Raw genomic sequence first — 14685 nt, forward strand, 5'->3', positions numbered from 1 at the left:
ATAAATGGTTAGAATAAGTACAATGACAAAACCAACCATCGATTTACGTTTGAGAGAATTCATGAACAACAAGTATTTGTATTGGTACAGTAAGATATGTGTACAAGTTTTACAGGAGACAAGCTTAGCTCTTCCACAACTAACTTGTTCTATTCAGTTGACAACGCCTATTATAACCTTGCGAGTTGCGACACTTGGAGTTTCGTCATCAAAACACATGAAATTACTCAAGCGTAACATATCACGTGAATAAAAATTACGATTTCTATGATTTCTAGGTAATTTCCCTTTCTCGAAAAAAGTTAAAACTCGAAAAGCGTTTTCTGCGTCGTTTCCGTCGCAGGAAGTTATACTACGAAATTCTGCATGAAGAACCGGTTTGTGTACATAAACCACCCTAAGTAGGTTTACATTTTTTGTATGTGTTTTGGTAAAAGTAAACCATATTTTTATTTTCTACGTTAGAATGGAAATGTTGCAAAAAGTGAGTGAATCAAATGTTTTGCACGCAAAGTTACTACGCACAAAAAAAATAAACATGAAAACTAAAATGGTATGAACCCGGTAAAACCATGATGGTTATCCAGTCAGGTGCTCATTAAAGAACAATATATAGTTCTCCTAATTTGCGTGTGCTTCGCTGAAAAAATGGGGGACAAAATGAAACATATAAATTATGTTACATTTTAAGAATGGGAGTCTCAAATCAGAGTTTGGTGGCAAGATTCTGACCCACAAAACATCCTCTACGTCAGATGTTGATGACTTTAAATCGACTCCTATTTTCAAGGAAATACAGATAAATTTTGAGGCGGTATGTATTAAAAAAAAACTGTTGTGAAACTTAAAGAACTGTACGTACACCCTTGGAGATATGCAGACAATGGTCCACACTGTTTCAAACTATAAGGTTTCATCAGTGCAGCTGGTGATTGCGGCACTGGACTAGCTTTTAAACTAGCAGTCTAGTTTTTCAATCACTAGCTACACTGATGAGACATTTTTGATTGAAACAGTGTGCACCATTGTCAGCAGCTCTTCAATGGTTATTGTGTGTCTTTTGTTTATGTAATTAGACCAACATTACATGTAGAATGGTGAAGCTTATGTAAAAGATTTGAAAGGAGTTATTGGCTTCAATGTCATTAAAGGCCCTGGAGGCAAAACTTGCAGATGGATTATCGATGGAAAAAAGGGAAAAGGCTCTGTGGAGTGTAACACAAAAAGTAAGTGTGCCAATTATTTCCTACTTTTGATTGGTTTTACCCAGTAAAACTGAGTGCAGTAACTACAATACATTGCAGAATTTGAAATATGTTCATTAATCTTCTTTGTTTCAAACAATCATACAAATAGTTAGGTGGGAAAAAAATAGAGTTAATTGCGCAGAATAGAAGAGCCAAATCTAATATGCTGGTCGTAACGTTTGCTTGTAATGATTAGCATTTTGACTTCTGTTTTTTTTCTATTTCACATTCAAATATTCTGTATTGGTTGAAAAAAGTCAAATCATTCACAATCTTTTACATTCTGTGTCAGAAAAAGTTAACTGCACAATCACCATGACTGATTGTGATCTCGTTGATCTTTTGAGTGGAAAACTTGATCCAAAATCGGTAAATAAATATTAATGTTTTGTCATAAATCATGTAACTTATTATATGCATAAAAATAACCCAATTGACTTTTCAGGCCTTTTTTGGTGGAAAGTTGAAAATTTCAGGAGACATGACACTGGCGATGAAGATTAAGAGCATTATGCCTACAAAACCCAAGTTGTAATTTGCACTTGCATCCAAAAATCAGTCATTCCACCAGTGAAATATTCTTTCTTTGACACACAATCGTAGTCTACATATATAATTGCATATATTTCCTTAGAATAGAAAAAGTTGTTTTGTGTGCTTTTATTCACCTCTTCATCAAGATGTTGTAAAAAGACTGATCTATTAACGTAGGTTTTGCCTGCGGGAAATCCTCTTCTAAAATGTGATCTTCTAAAATCATTATCATAATGATGGTGTATTTTTTGATTTTTGTTACCAAAAGTGTATAGTTGTACACGATGCTTGGGTTTGAATTTAATTATAACAAAAACAACTTTTTTGCTGGTTTTTGCAAGATTTATTCCTATTTCATGTAGTAATATTTGTTTAAAAGCAGTTATGAAGGCAGATACAGTTGTGCAACTATTACATTTGTGGGTGTTCTGTTTCAAATTCAGGAAAAGTGCTTTTTATTTAGAAATATTCTTCACGTACATGTTTTTAATAATCGTGTTTGTGGTGGAAGGGGCTGGTTTTTGGAAGAGGAAGTTATGAAAATGTTGCCTGAAGTGACTCACTGTTAATAATTTCACACTTTTAACCAAGAATTTGCATTTTGCATGCAAAATTAGTTACATGACATGCAGTCTATGTTGCATTGAAGCCACTTTTCTTGAAGTAGGGGAAGATACAAAAAATTAAAGCCTTTTTTGGGTTTCAACTAACAATTTTTTTTCTAGAAATTTGTATTAAATTGTTAGCAACAAAGCAGGTTAAGATTCTTTCAATATAGATTTTTAATTGCTCAAAAAATTCACAAAACAGACTGCAGAAATAATTTTGTTATCAAATACATTTAAAAAATTACACAACATATTTATACGCGAAATCCATAATAAGGTTTCAACATAGGCCCAGAATTTTTTGCTTACAAGAAACTTATTGCCACTGGATGCTGACAAAATTACGATTGTACATATATTTGCACTTAGTGCATGATGTATTTCAACACAATGCACACATTGGAACATAATTAAATAAAAGGATGTTGATTTGGACGTTTCACATCTTGGGTTTTGCTGGCATGATGTTTCCAATCTTCATTGCCAGCCCCATATTTCCACTGATCTTCAGTTTGCCGTTAAAAAATGCCTAAACATAGAAAGATAATATGTTACATGTATGTACAATAAAATTTGTTACAAAAATAAAGCAAATTTAATTTGTTTCGCGAAAGGTATGTTTTTAATGTAGCCATGTGTGGCACTCAGACATTTTTACAAATATGTAATACAAAGTAAAACAAGAAAAACTGATTACATAATTTTAATAACTTAACAAAGTTTATCAATGGATAAAATTTACAGAAATATGGGAAATTCCTGTTTACCGAATTAGGGTTTAGTTTTCCAAGCATCATGTCGAGCATGTCGTTATCGTTCATCGTGATCGTACAGTCAGCTTTTTCTGAAATACACAAAACATCTCAAATCTCACAAAAATTGTTTTTTTAATGTAAGATTTTCTCAAACAAATGAGTAAGTTTACTAAATTTAAGTTTTTCATAACTATTTGGGACACACAATTCTCACTGGAATGGTGTACCAGACTATTGCTTAAATATGAAGGTCAATGCTAAATATATGCTGGAGAGCATCTTCAGTTATTAACGCACACATTTCAAACATTAAACTTTGTTCATTATCAGTGCAGTTACATTAACAATACTTAACAATAAGGAAGACTACTTTCTTTGTATCAAGATTATTCATGGCAATAAATACTTTTTCAAAAAAACACAAAATTGCAACAACTTGTTTAAGCTTACTGTCGGAGTTGAATTCAACTGATCCATCTCCATTCTTTGCATCCACAACCCATTTCCCTGTCTTGCCTCCGGGCCCGTTCTTAATGTTGAAGGCAATCACTCCTTTTATCTTCTTCACATAATCTGGACCTTCCTGTTACAAAATCACAGTACCATAACTTCCAATGTGCCAAAATGTAAACTATTGCAATGTAAAAAACCAAAAACAATACCAAGGGTTGCGCAAAGGCAACTTGTCCATTAAATAAAGATTTGTATATTTCTAATAACAAGCATTTATCATGCAATAACATTCATTTGTAATCTATGCAGTGCAAATAAGCTACGTGATATACATAAACATAGGTATGCCCTATTACACCCTATCCATAATCTCAAGTAGCACTGTACCAAACTCGAATAAAAAAAAAACATTTTCTTGGACATGCATATTTTGAATACAAATCATACCTTTTTCATGGCTTCCTTTATTTCCATGAAGGCAGGAGTAGTTTTGAATCCTTCGGCATCCGATTGAGCAGAAGTTTTGCTCGTAACGAGGTTACCGACAATAGGCCCAGGGTGGACACGAGGATAGGAACCCTGCCTGCAACAAAAAAAAACAAAATTGTTTTTTAATACTCACATTTATCACTGAAAAGATGCAAGAAAGTTGAGGTCAAACTGTACAAACCACAAAAAAAATTATCAAATTGTATTCAGAATTACAGACTAAGAAAACTTACTTTTTCATCCATTCCCTTCTTGCTTCAGGAAATCCGAGTCGATACATCGTAAGTACAACAGCACCGCCTAAGCCGAGATTATGTTGCAATGCAATTTGTGCTCCCTGTACCTGACGCTTAGCAGCCTCGCCTCGAAGTTGCCAGCATAACTCCGTACACTGCGCCAAGCCTGGGTTAAGAAAATTATTAACGAACGGTGCAGAGACTAGCAGAGAAAACTGAGACAAGCATGAGTTCGGCAATTTTTACCTCTAAGCAAATGTGTACATTAGGTACAGGGCGTCGATTTTTTTATTGCGTGTCGAATCGTGGGGGTCAAATAGCAAAAATATCGTAGTCTGGTAACTAACGCATGAGAACGGCCTGTCGTAGTTTCCAATCAAAACATTGCACGTCTTTTAGCTTCAGATTGAAAGAAAAATGGTATCAGTTTCGTAACAGGGCACATGTTCGGTAACAATGGAAACAATAGTCAGCTTAAGCATACCGAGGTTTTCCGCTGAACTTTAAAGAAAGTGCTGGTGTTTTAATAAAAATGTAATTTTGATTGCGTTTGTTTGGGGCTATATCTAAACAGAAAAAAATATTTCACAAAAGGGTTGATCCCTTGCACACCCTAGATACGCCTAAGCTTTTTCACGAAAAATAGAAGCTTTCCTGCATGCCTTTATTTTTTTGGAAATATAACATAGTATCTATTTGCTGTGACGGCGCAGCAAACGATAATGGTATTGAGCTTTTAACGCTACGTAACCAATCAGTTGAATTTTGTTGTTTGATTATGATTAAAAGTATAAATTTCTCCCTTAATCATCATTTGCGATTTGCAATTCCGACTTGCGTGCGAGCACCAACGTATTCGAACTACTTCTGCCACAAGCCCTTACGGCAAAAAATTTAAAAAAACTAATTGTCTGTGGGAAAATCGTTGGCGCCCAATCTTCGAAAATAGAAAAATGCTGCAGGATTTACGTGACCGATACGTTAGGCATAATAAATATACAAAAAGTATTATTGTGTAGAAGAATATACAGTAGTAGTTCAATTTATGGACATTTGTAGATAACAATAGCGTTGCTCTGTTCGTGGTACTGTATACCGGTAACTTAACATTTTTCACGCCGTTCGTGTTGAACAGTGGAAAAAAGCAAAAAACGACGCCCTGATTATTGTTTACTTAGGTTTGTTGGAACTATGTACCTGTGGCACCGAGAGGATGACCTTTGGATATCAGCCCTCCGCTTGGGTTAATGACAAACCTGCCACCATACGTGTTGTCACCTCTGTCGATAAATTCTCCAGCTTTGCCTAAAAAAAATAGTTTAAGTTTTGTGCCAGGCTCTGTATAATATAAACATCAAAGTAGCGACAATTTGGAGAAAATGTAAACTAATACATGCTATTTACGTAAATGTAAACATTTAACAGTAAATTACACAACTGATATTTTGTCATGGTGTATTTTTGCTGCTTTAAGTTTGGCATGAAGAATTTTCACTCTACAACGTACATTATTTACATCAATAATCACACACATTGGCTTTGTTGTTCTTGTGATGCCATCCAACTTTGATGGATTTAGCTATAAGCCTAAACCACAATGATGCAATAATGCATACCGACTGGGCATAGACCAAGGGCTTCATATGTGATGAGTTCATTTGCTGAAAAGCAATCGTGAAGTTCAATGACTTGAGCAGCCGAGGGTTTGAAACCGGTTTGCTTCTCAAGTTTTTCTGCCGCTCTCTTAGTCATGTCGAAACCAACAATCTGTAAGAATTTGGTTGGGTTTGCAATAATTTAAAACATTCAGTTTGTGGGCAAACAATTTAAAAGGTATGAAATAATGCAAAAAAATTCACTTCATATGGATAAATATTATTATGGTCCAGTTAAATTCAATTTTTCAATCATTTAATACAGCCACAATAATGTTTATTAAAGTGTTTTTTTTATTGTAAATACAAAGTATTAGCAGACTTCTTTTTATGAGCCAGAAACATTGAATATCCTAATATTCCAAAACATTAACCTACATATAGAACATAGTTGCAACGAAAAATATATTTGAAAACACATTTTCCACAGAGGCTAAAAATAGAAAATTGATATCTTAAGTGAAGGTCACCTTGATGCAACTCTTTTCCTGAAAGGTACTGGGAAGGTCAGTGGCCATAGTTTGTCCGAGAATTTCAACAGCTTGATGTTGGAGTTTGTGTTTCTTCACAAAATCCTCGCTGGCAAGGATTGCACAACCACTTCCATCAGATGTTGGGCTGAAAATTGTTTTTGATCAGGGTCAGAAAATACCTCTAAAGGTTGGAGATAGTGTTTGCCATTTGCAACAGGGGAGGTAAAAATATGTTTGCATGTAATTTAGTTAAGAACAATAATGTATGTAATAAATAATTTTTTTAATTTTCTTAGCACATTTTCTCAGTATTTTTTAAAACTAATTAACACATTATTTTGTTTTTTCACAAAATAAATCTATTCTGTGAAACAACAAAATAATGTGTAAATAGCATGTGGAAAAAAATAAACAGTTACTGAGTATGTTAATGCAGCATCCTGAAACAGTAGTTAAGAATCAAGTTGTTAGACGACACTTTATTTATGATACACACCAGCATTGCAGTAGTGTAAGATATTCATAAACAGTCCTGCCGTTGAGAACTTCATCAAGAGAATACTCCTTTTGAAACTGCGAGTATGGGTTGTTGGTCGAGTGTTTGTGATTCTTCCAAGCAACTTTTGCAAAGTGTTCTGGCTTTGTGCCTTCGCAAGAACAAGTAATTCATCAACAAAGTTTTAAATGCTTTTGATGAGGTCATGCACAATAGTAACCCTATGTTTCGAAGAGAGGCAACTTTATGGGCATTAGTTACATATTACCACACAACTTGTGCAAACAAACGTTGGTACATTTCATCCCGGGCATGACATGCGATATTTGGTGTTGACTTAACATTGCAAATAAAAAAAAAAATATGCATTGAACAACATGCAATTGTGAATTAGTTCTGGCTATTTGAACACCGTTAAACCAGCAGGTAATGTATGAGAGCTATGTAAACCAACCATATTTATCCATGTGTTCCAAGCCAGCATTTCCAAATATCTGTGGTGTCATTGGTGCAGCTGCAATTTCACGAAGTTCAGCCATTACTTCTACATGCTTCTGCACTGGGTTTGCTCTGTCTGTCCACTGCACAAACAACAGACAAAGGTTTATTCTTGAACATTTTACATTAGTTGTTTCTTTTTGATGGACACTCAAATTAAATTTGGTGCAATACAACCTGCATTAAAGAGACTTAGAGTTGATACATAAGTATCCTTACGTTTGAGCCCAAAGATCCACGCGCCATTTTTTCAAATCCCAGAGCCATGACACAGTCAGCAAGACCTCCTTCGACCAACTGTTTTCCCATGAAAAGTGCAGTGGAACCAGTTGAACAGGCATTATTCACCTAAAATCACAAATTCAAATTTATTTGTATTTAATGGAAACTAGTAATTATCCTTGATTGACTACAATCCTTATGCATCCCATGAATATTGGTAAAAGTGATGCATTTACAACTGTTCATAAGACACAATGACCAGAAATAGGCATTTTTCTTACATAAGTTTCTGATGAGTCAGTTTAAAACAGTGTCTTGCCTTAAATACCACTACTAAAATTTTTCGAAAACATGCCATACACAGAAATACAATTATATGTGTTAATGAACCTCTGAAATGACAGAACAATTAAATTACATTGTACATGGGTATTCCAGTGAGTCCAAGTTGATAGAGAGCTCTCTGGCCACATGTAGTGTCGCCATAGCAATAACCAACCACAGCCTGTTCGACTTCATTGTAAGGAATTCCCGCATCTGCCAGTGCCTTCATGCCGGCCTCTTTAGCCATGTCAGGATAGTCAAAATCCTTCCTTCTTCCAGGTTTTTCAAACTGAACAACATAATGTGGATGTTTATCAATTATATTTTGATTATTGCATGCATAAATTTCAATCCATGTAATAGCAAGCACAGAGTCAATAACATAAATTTTGTGAGTTTAGTGGCAAGATCATTCATAGTGGCGCGAAGACCTTATAGGTTAAAACGGCGATCATCTGTATGCAGCTCACAAAATTCGCCCGAAACTGTTACAATTGCAATACAGTCAAGTCCTTGCAACACAAATATCTGGCAATTATACTTCCTAAAATATATTTTACTAATTGCAAATTATCATATATTATGCATCATGCATTTTCACAATATTTAAAAGATAATCAAACCTAACCTTGGTCATTCCAACGCCGATGACGTAAACTTTTCTTCCTTGAGGTGCCATTTTTGTTTTTATTGGCTAAGATTGAAAAACAGCTGATTTTAATAATTTGCCAAATAAACCGACGTACAGTCCTCAGCGGCCACAAAGAACGAAAACACAAGACGGGGAAAAAGTCTCGCTGCAATGTTTGATCCGAACGAAAATCGGGTTTCCGCATGACCGATTTTTGCAAACTCACGTCACGATTCATCGCTGGCGAATCACGTGACGGCTGAATCATCTCATTCCAAGTCCAAAGAGTTGGTGAAAGGTCATTGGAAAAATATCAACCATGTTTATGCATAGCAGCCGATCGCCGCCTATTTAACCCTTCCCCGATTTGGGGATTGCGACATCGCAGTCGGGAATATTTACAGTACGGAGTATTTAAGCTTGTGTGACGGTTATTGCGGCTTTTCTGCACCTGCTTGACTAGGCAAAAATCCATTCGCATTACTGTAACTTGACCTTCGTGAGGTTAGAACGTGACATTGCAACCTGGTATACAAAAACTTTTCACACGTGTTTTGGCATTCATACGACGTCGTCTCGTAATACGTTGATAAAAAATGCCCAGAAATATGTCGAATGCAGCTACAAGCAACAACTTTCACAAATTTGTAATTTTAATGTTTCAAGCTTCAACGGCATTCAACCAAGGCTCATATCACAATGAAATCTAAAAAAGTATTTGCGATCCACAATGAGTGAAATGCTGGGTTTAAATGGCTGAGACTGCTTGTACGAAAATACAAAAAAAGCTATATACGACAATAATATGTATAAAAACAGTAGTTATATGCACACAGAAACTAGTTACATTAAAAAATATACACACACGCATATACCGAGTTTGAAAATAAATTGCCGCAAATGGAAATTGGACGTATTGTAACCTAAATTATTTGTGCAATGTGTGCAAAAACTTGATCAAAGTCTATTTATAGCAATTACAATGTAAATTAAACAAAAATTTTTGAATAAGCCAAACAATAGTGTGCAGGGTAAACGACTTCCCAAACAAATTGTCTCGATAATGCTAGCGCAATGTATCTCAATGAAGGTCGGCTGACCTGTTGGCTAGTTGCCACTGAATTGTCTGTTTACCTGTGCTCTCGTCTGAGATGCAGACAGACAGAATAATCCGAATTATAGTTTATTGATCGAATCGAAATCAGAATTAGTCTTGTTCAAAATCAAATCGAATCAAATGGAATAACATGTTAAACTGGAAGTCACATAATATGCGATAATGCGAGAGAAAGGCAGTGTGTTCGTAAACACCATATGTGGATTATTTAAGATACAGTGTCCATATCAAACAAAAACACCCCGAATGATGGAACACTGGAAAAAGTTCTTATCAAACCAGCTTCCAGCTGCGGCGTTGTCCCACATGCGGCTCTGTAATGCAATTGCGGGCACATTCTCACTCCCTCAAAACAGATACTCACACATCAAAGGTGGTTTACATCAAACGATCACAATTCCAAACGAATGACGCTGCAAAGTACCACCCCTAAATATTTGGATATTTCAATACACAGAATGTACCATTCGAAAAAAAGCAGAATCAACACATGAAACATGACGTAACGTAAGAAAAATGGTTAGAAGTAACAAAAGAGTAACGGCAAAAGACATGTAATCGTGTCTGACGAAACGATGGCAATAAGTGGTCAACTAACTAGCTTGTCTTAAAAATGATCTTGTAAGTCATCGCAGGAGAAATAAGTTGCTGGAAGGAAAGTAGTGTTTCGTTTGCTGACGAGAGAACAGACGTAAACATGTGGGAAAGCAGAGGTTAAAAAAAACGCAGAAATCTGACAAGACTATGCACAAGGGTTGGCGTAATTCATAATGTGCCGGCAATGGGCCGATGGACTTGTCTAGAACGGGTGCGGGGTAACGGTCGTAGTGGGATTATTGCCGTTGCTTGGTCGCCCATTGTTTGACTGCTTTGTTGTCGATCGGTAGGTCGACGTGTTGTTTCGCTGTGCAAAGTTGGATTGTGCTGAAGTGTTGATTGGGACCAGTTACATGGCAAGCCTTGCAACTTCTTCTTCAATTTTCATGCGCCTGCAAACGTAGAGATATTGTTACTATTTTTATACTTTCGCAAAACTTGATAAGATAGTACTGGGACATTTTTGTCAACCAAATTCATTTCTTTTTGCAACATTTTTTTGCATTATGTTGTTCACTTTTTTGTGCATGGCAATTTGGTGCTTACTCCTTCAGAAGTTGATAATATTCCTGACGTTTTGTTCCCATGAACATCTGGGTCATGTGTTTGTAATACTTTTCTCCATCAAGTTCGAGGGCACATTGTATTCCATGTTGAATTTTCACCGAACCCAGTTGATCCAGTCCTTTGCATCTTCTCGCTATTTCAAACTGGAGAAGAACAAATACCTGAAAGCTTCTATCCAACTCACATCCATGTTCCATTTTACCAAAGGTCCTGTTGTAAATCTCGTTGTAACGACTGGCGAAACCCTTTTTTAAAACCTTTGATAATAAAATTTCCCACTTTGGCGAAACTTTTTCGTCATCAGGAGAAAAAATAATAATTCCGTTTCCGTTTTCGTTTTTACAATTGATCTTAAATGTATGATATCCGTTGATCCTGAAAAAATGCTTCTTTCCGCTTTTCCAATCGTTGGAACGTATTAAAGACTGAAAATGGTCAGCCAATTCGTTACAGCGCATGCCACTGAAATCCTCCCAATCCTGTAACAAATGTTCGATTTAAAAAATTTTTTTTACTTAATCGGCCACTGTATTTGTTCGATACCTACCTGTTCACTGCGTGTATACGGCCTTGGAATTGTTTTCTTTACGCTTTCTTTGTATTTTTCGTGATTATAAAGCAAAGTTTGTAATCTGACAAAAATAGAAATATGTATATAATCGGCGTAAATTTTTTAACAATGTTACCAGAGGGTTACAAACGGATTATCCGGTTGTTTAAGACTAACTTCGTGTATACAATATTAATATATCAGGTATCGGTAACAAATGCCCCTACAAAACACCAATAAGACATTTTTTGCAACTTAAAAATTTAAAAAACGTCTGCAACGCGTGTTTTTGATCTTACGACAGGGGTGTCAAACTGATGGCTCGTGGTTCTCAAATTTTACCAAACAGTTTCCAATAGCAACCCGGAAATCTTTAATAAAACGTCTGAACAAAATGTAAAGCTATTGTGATATACCATAATGCTTTAAAGTTCTCAAATTGACCAATATACTCGTGTAGATATTAAAACAATTATTTTCATCACTATATTAACGGTCACTTACTTCTCTGACTGATTTTTAAATCCACAAGCATTTTCCAACCATTCTTGGTATAAATTGTCCCTGTCCTCATATCGACACAATTCAAAAAAAGCTTTTAAAATAGGTTTCCCCTTACTTTTGAGCCATTTTACAAATAAATAAGCCTGAAAATCATCGTCATCAATCGGGGTTTTATAAAGAGGCATTTCTTCAAATCGATCAATTTTTTTTGCAAAGCCCTCTTTTATACAAGGTAAGCAGCTTTGAAAGTTAACAACTTTTCTTCCAGGTTTATTTTCCAATTTAAAAGAAATTATTGGCTCTTCTTTAGTATGCAAGAATGAAACCACAGTTTTGTTGTTCATGGAAAGTTGACTAAATTCACTGAATTCCAAATTCACATTTTTCCACAGGTTTTCTTGTTCCAATTCTATTATCTACAAGTACAGTCGCTGGGTAAAAACCAATAAAGCTATGGTGTGTGCTGTCACATGCGTTTAGCGACATAACTTACGCTCGTTGGATCCTGTATCCGTGCTGTGGAATCCAACACGTCTGCTAAATCGTTGAACTCTTGATCGCCGTCATGCTGTAGTGGCTGATTCATCATGTTTCAATATTTTCAGATATCAGTGCAAATAAACACGTAAAACCTATATTAAAACCTATTAAAAAATCACACTGCTTCAATATTTCAAGGAATAAAATGGAATCCCATATGATCCAATAACACTACTAATGAAAAGGGTTTACGTCACTTCACCTTAAAAAGTAAGTCTATGTCCAAGCCAACAATCTTCTCGTCTTGTTCCCAAACCTCTTTTTCAGCAAAATCTACTCATGATAAGCATTTAACTGTCGTTTTAACTAAATCAATGCAGAGCAGATAACCCGTATGTCATGCATTTGTTCTACTGTGAGATTACAGGAGCAGCAGTAATCACTATACAGGAAAGAAGCGAATTCATTATATTACTTTAACTAATTTTTATATCTGTATTCCCTGCAAGCTTTCAGGTATTCTCAACTTAGAACAAAATATATTCTCACCTGCCATGGTTGTTAACCTGAACTTTGCCTCGTAAACGCAACTTAAGTCGTGTTGTTGAGTCATCAGGAAATCGTGCTCGAGGAAGTACGAACATTTCTTACGAGACAATACATTATCAGTGAGGCGTGAAATCAAAAGCCTTTGTCGTTTTGTGAAACGAAACGTTGCGGTATTCGGCCGCATAGCAGTTCTTCCTCGTTGGCAAAAAAACATCTTTACAAATGACTTTCAACACATTGCGTGCGTAATTTTAGATAAACTGGAAATAGTGGTTAAGATTTTGATAAAAAATATCATTTGCGTAATATTTTTTTCAAATTATTCATTTGGCTGTATGAGCCATATGCCACCTATGACTCATCTTTTCGGACATAAGTGTTGTGAGCGCCACTACGTTTTCCCCGGTACTTTGTGTTCGTTAAGGCAAAAGACATGACAGTACTTCCTCGTTGACAGAAAATGACGTCTTTATTTATATTTCGCGCAATATTTGTTTCAAATTATTCATTAGGCCGTATCAGCAATATGTCACCTAATTCATCTTTTCTGGTGTATTGGCACTTATATTGAACATGTCTGATTGAATGATTTTTCTTCAAACACGATCTATACAAGCTTGATACGGGTTTAAAGGCGAAACGCACCAATGTTTTTGATGGCATCGGCATGCGATCAAACTTATGCCAATCAGTTGCTTATTTGGGATTCATAACTGCTCACGTCTTTTCCTATCTATTTTCACAGAACACTGGAACTAAACTTTTCATAAGTAGTTTGGTTGAAAAAGTCACCAACAACTAAACCAAACCTGAGTTTTGTCTTGGGCTGTGGTTATGTTTGTATTTCCCCTTTGTGCCACACTGCTTTGGTAAGTAGCAACACGACTGAAATAGTGGAGTTACCGGTTATCAATCACGGTTATTCAATGGTGGAAATACCGTTTAATCAATCAAATCATTTATATGAACTCCTTCCCGTTCGTGACACAATTATTGAAGCTGTAATTATTTTCTGCGTCGGGACATATTGAGAAAATTTGCCATTGTGTAAACACAAGCTAAAATTTAATTGTTTTTTTGCAAATAGTGTGTTTAGTTTTGTTAATTAGTGCATATAGAGGACAAGATATTGCCAAGCAATTGATTCGTGATCAAGAAAAGAACGAAAATAGTCACCAAGACAATACATTGAGGCGTTGATTCAAAAGTCTTTATCATGGTGTGAAGCAAAACGTTGCGGTGTTTTACTTCCTCGCTGACAGAAAAAACATCTCTATGAATTCCTACACGTTGCGTCGTATTATTTCGTTGCATATCGCTGCTGAAACGCTAGTTACGACAGTTTGTAAACACTTGCTGGTGTCGTCCATGCGTGACCAGTTTCAACCAATCACGTTTGTATCCGGCCTCTCTCATGAGCGACTGGATTTTCATTCTATTAAATTCTATTCTGATAAGCCATTGAATGCTACTGCTTACTGAAACGATTTTTTTATATTAATGATCACAAGATTTAAGCCAACCTTCGGGTTCGTTTGTTTACAAGCCCAAAGGTTATAACTCAGACTTATCGGCTAGTGCTCTTCGACAGCAACCACCAGGCAGAGATGCCATTCCCCCAAGTTGCTACAGCTGCCAAAGCTTAAAAAGTCTGTTTGATTGATTTCTTTACAAGCTTTCGTGAGTTAACCTCGTTCCAC

General features: G+C 35.8%; 3 protein-coding genes across 4 annotated transcripts; 1 reads left to right on the forward strand and 2 right to left on the reverse strand.

Moving 5' to 3' along the window:
- Positions 1 to 368: 368 nt before the first annotated feature.
- Positions 369 to 1988, forward strand: LOC145909876 (sterol carrier protein 2-like). The gene is made up of 5 exons (XM_082997132.1): positions 369 to 484; positions 692 to 814; positions 1094 to 1226; positions 1540 to 1616; positions 1693 to 1988. The coding sequence occupies exons 1-5, from the start codon at positions 467 to 469 to the stop codon at positions 1780 to 1782; spliced, it is 441 nt and encodes a 146-aa protein (XP_082853258.1). The 5' UTR covers positions 369 to 466; the 3' UTR covers positions 1783 to 1988.
- Positions 1989 to 2223: 235 nt separating this feature from the next.
- LOC145908074 (sterol carrier protein 2-like) lies at positions 2224 to 8802 on the reverse strand. Its single transcript, XM_082995251.1, has 13 exons — positions 8619 to 8802; positions 8085 to 8279; positions 7664 to 7792; positions 7401 to 7527; positions 6947 to 7097; positions 6448 to 6595; positions 5939 to 6089; positions 5520 to 5627; positions 4320 to 4488; positions 4045 to 4180; positions 3595 to 3727; positions 3157 to 3233; positions 2224 to 2918 (listed from the first exon to the last, which is right to left on the reverse strand). The coding sequence occupies exons 1-13, from the start codon at positions 8667 to 8669 to the stop codon at positions 2829 to 2831; spliced, it is 1665 nt and encodes a 554-aa protein (XP_082851377.1). The 5' UTR covers positions 8670 to 8802; the 3' UTR covers positions 2224 to 2828.
- Positions 8803 to 9256: 454 nt separating this feature from the next.
- Positions 9257 to 13001, reverse strand: LOC145901826 (uncharacterized). 2 transcript variants are annotated; one of them, XM_082989639.1, is made up of 7 exons: positions 12699 to 13001; positions 12450 to 12588; positions 11957 to 12372; positions 11450 to 11534; positions 10882 to 11381; positions 9781 to 10727; positions 9257 to 9377 (listed from the first exon to the last, which is right to left on the reverse strand). In XM_082989639.1, the coding sequence occupies exons 2-6, from the start codon at positions 12543 to 12545 to the stop codon at positions 10685 to 10687; spliced, it is 1140 nt and encodes a 379-aa protein (XP_082845765.1). In that variant the 5' UTR covers positions 12546 to 12588; positions 12699 to 13001; the 3' UTR covers positions 9257 to 9377; positions 9781 to 10684. The 2 variants fall into 2 exon arrangements, with proteins under 2 accessions (XP_082845765.1, XP_082845757.1); XM_082989631.1 differs by having other exon boundaries at positions 12450 to 12600; positions 12699 to 13000.
- Between the last annotated feature and the right edge of the window lie 1684 nt (positions 13002 to 14685).

This window comes from Ascidia mentula, chromosome 1, assembly GCF_947561715.1.
Source record: "Ascidia mentula chromosome 1, kaAscMent1.1, whole genome shotgun sequence".
NCBI classification, from domain to species: domain Eukaryota; kingdom Metazoa; phylum Chordata; class Ascidiacea; order Phlebobranchia; family Ascidiidae; genus Ascidia; species Ascidia mentula.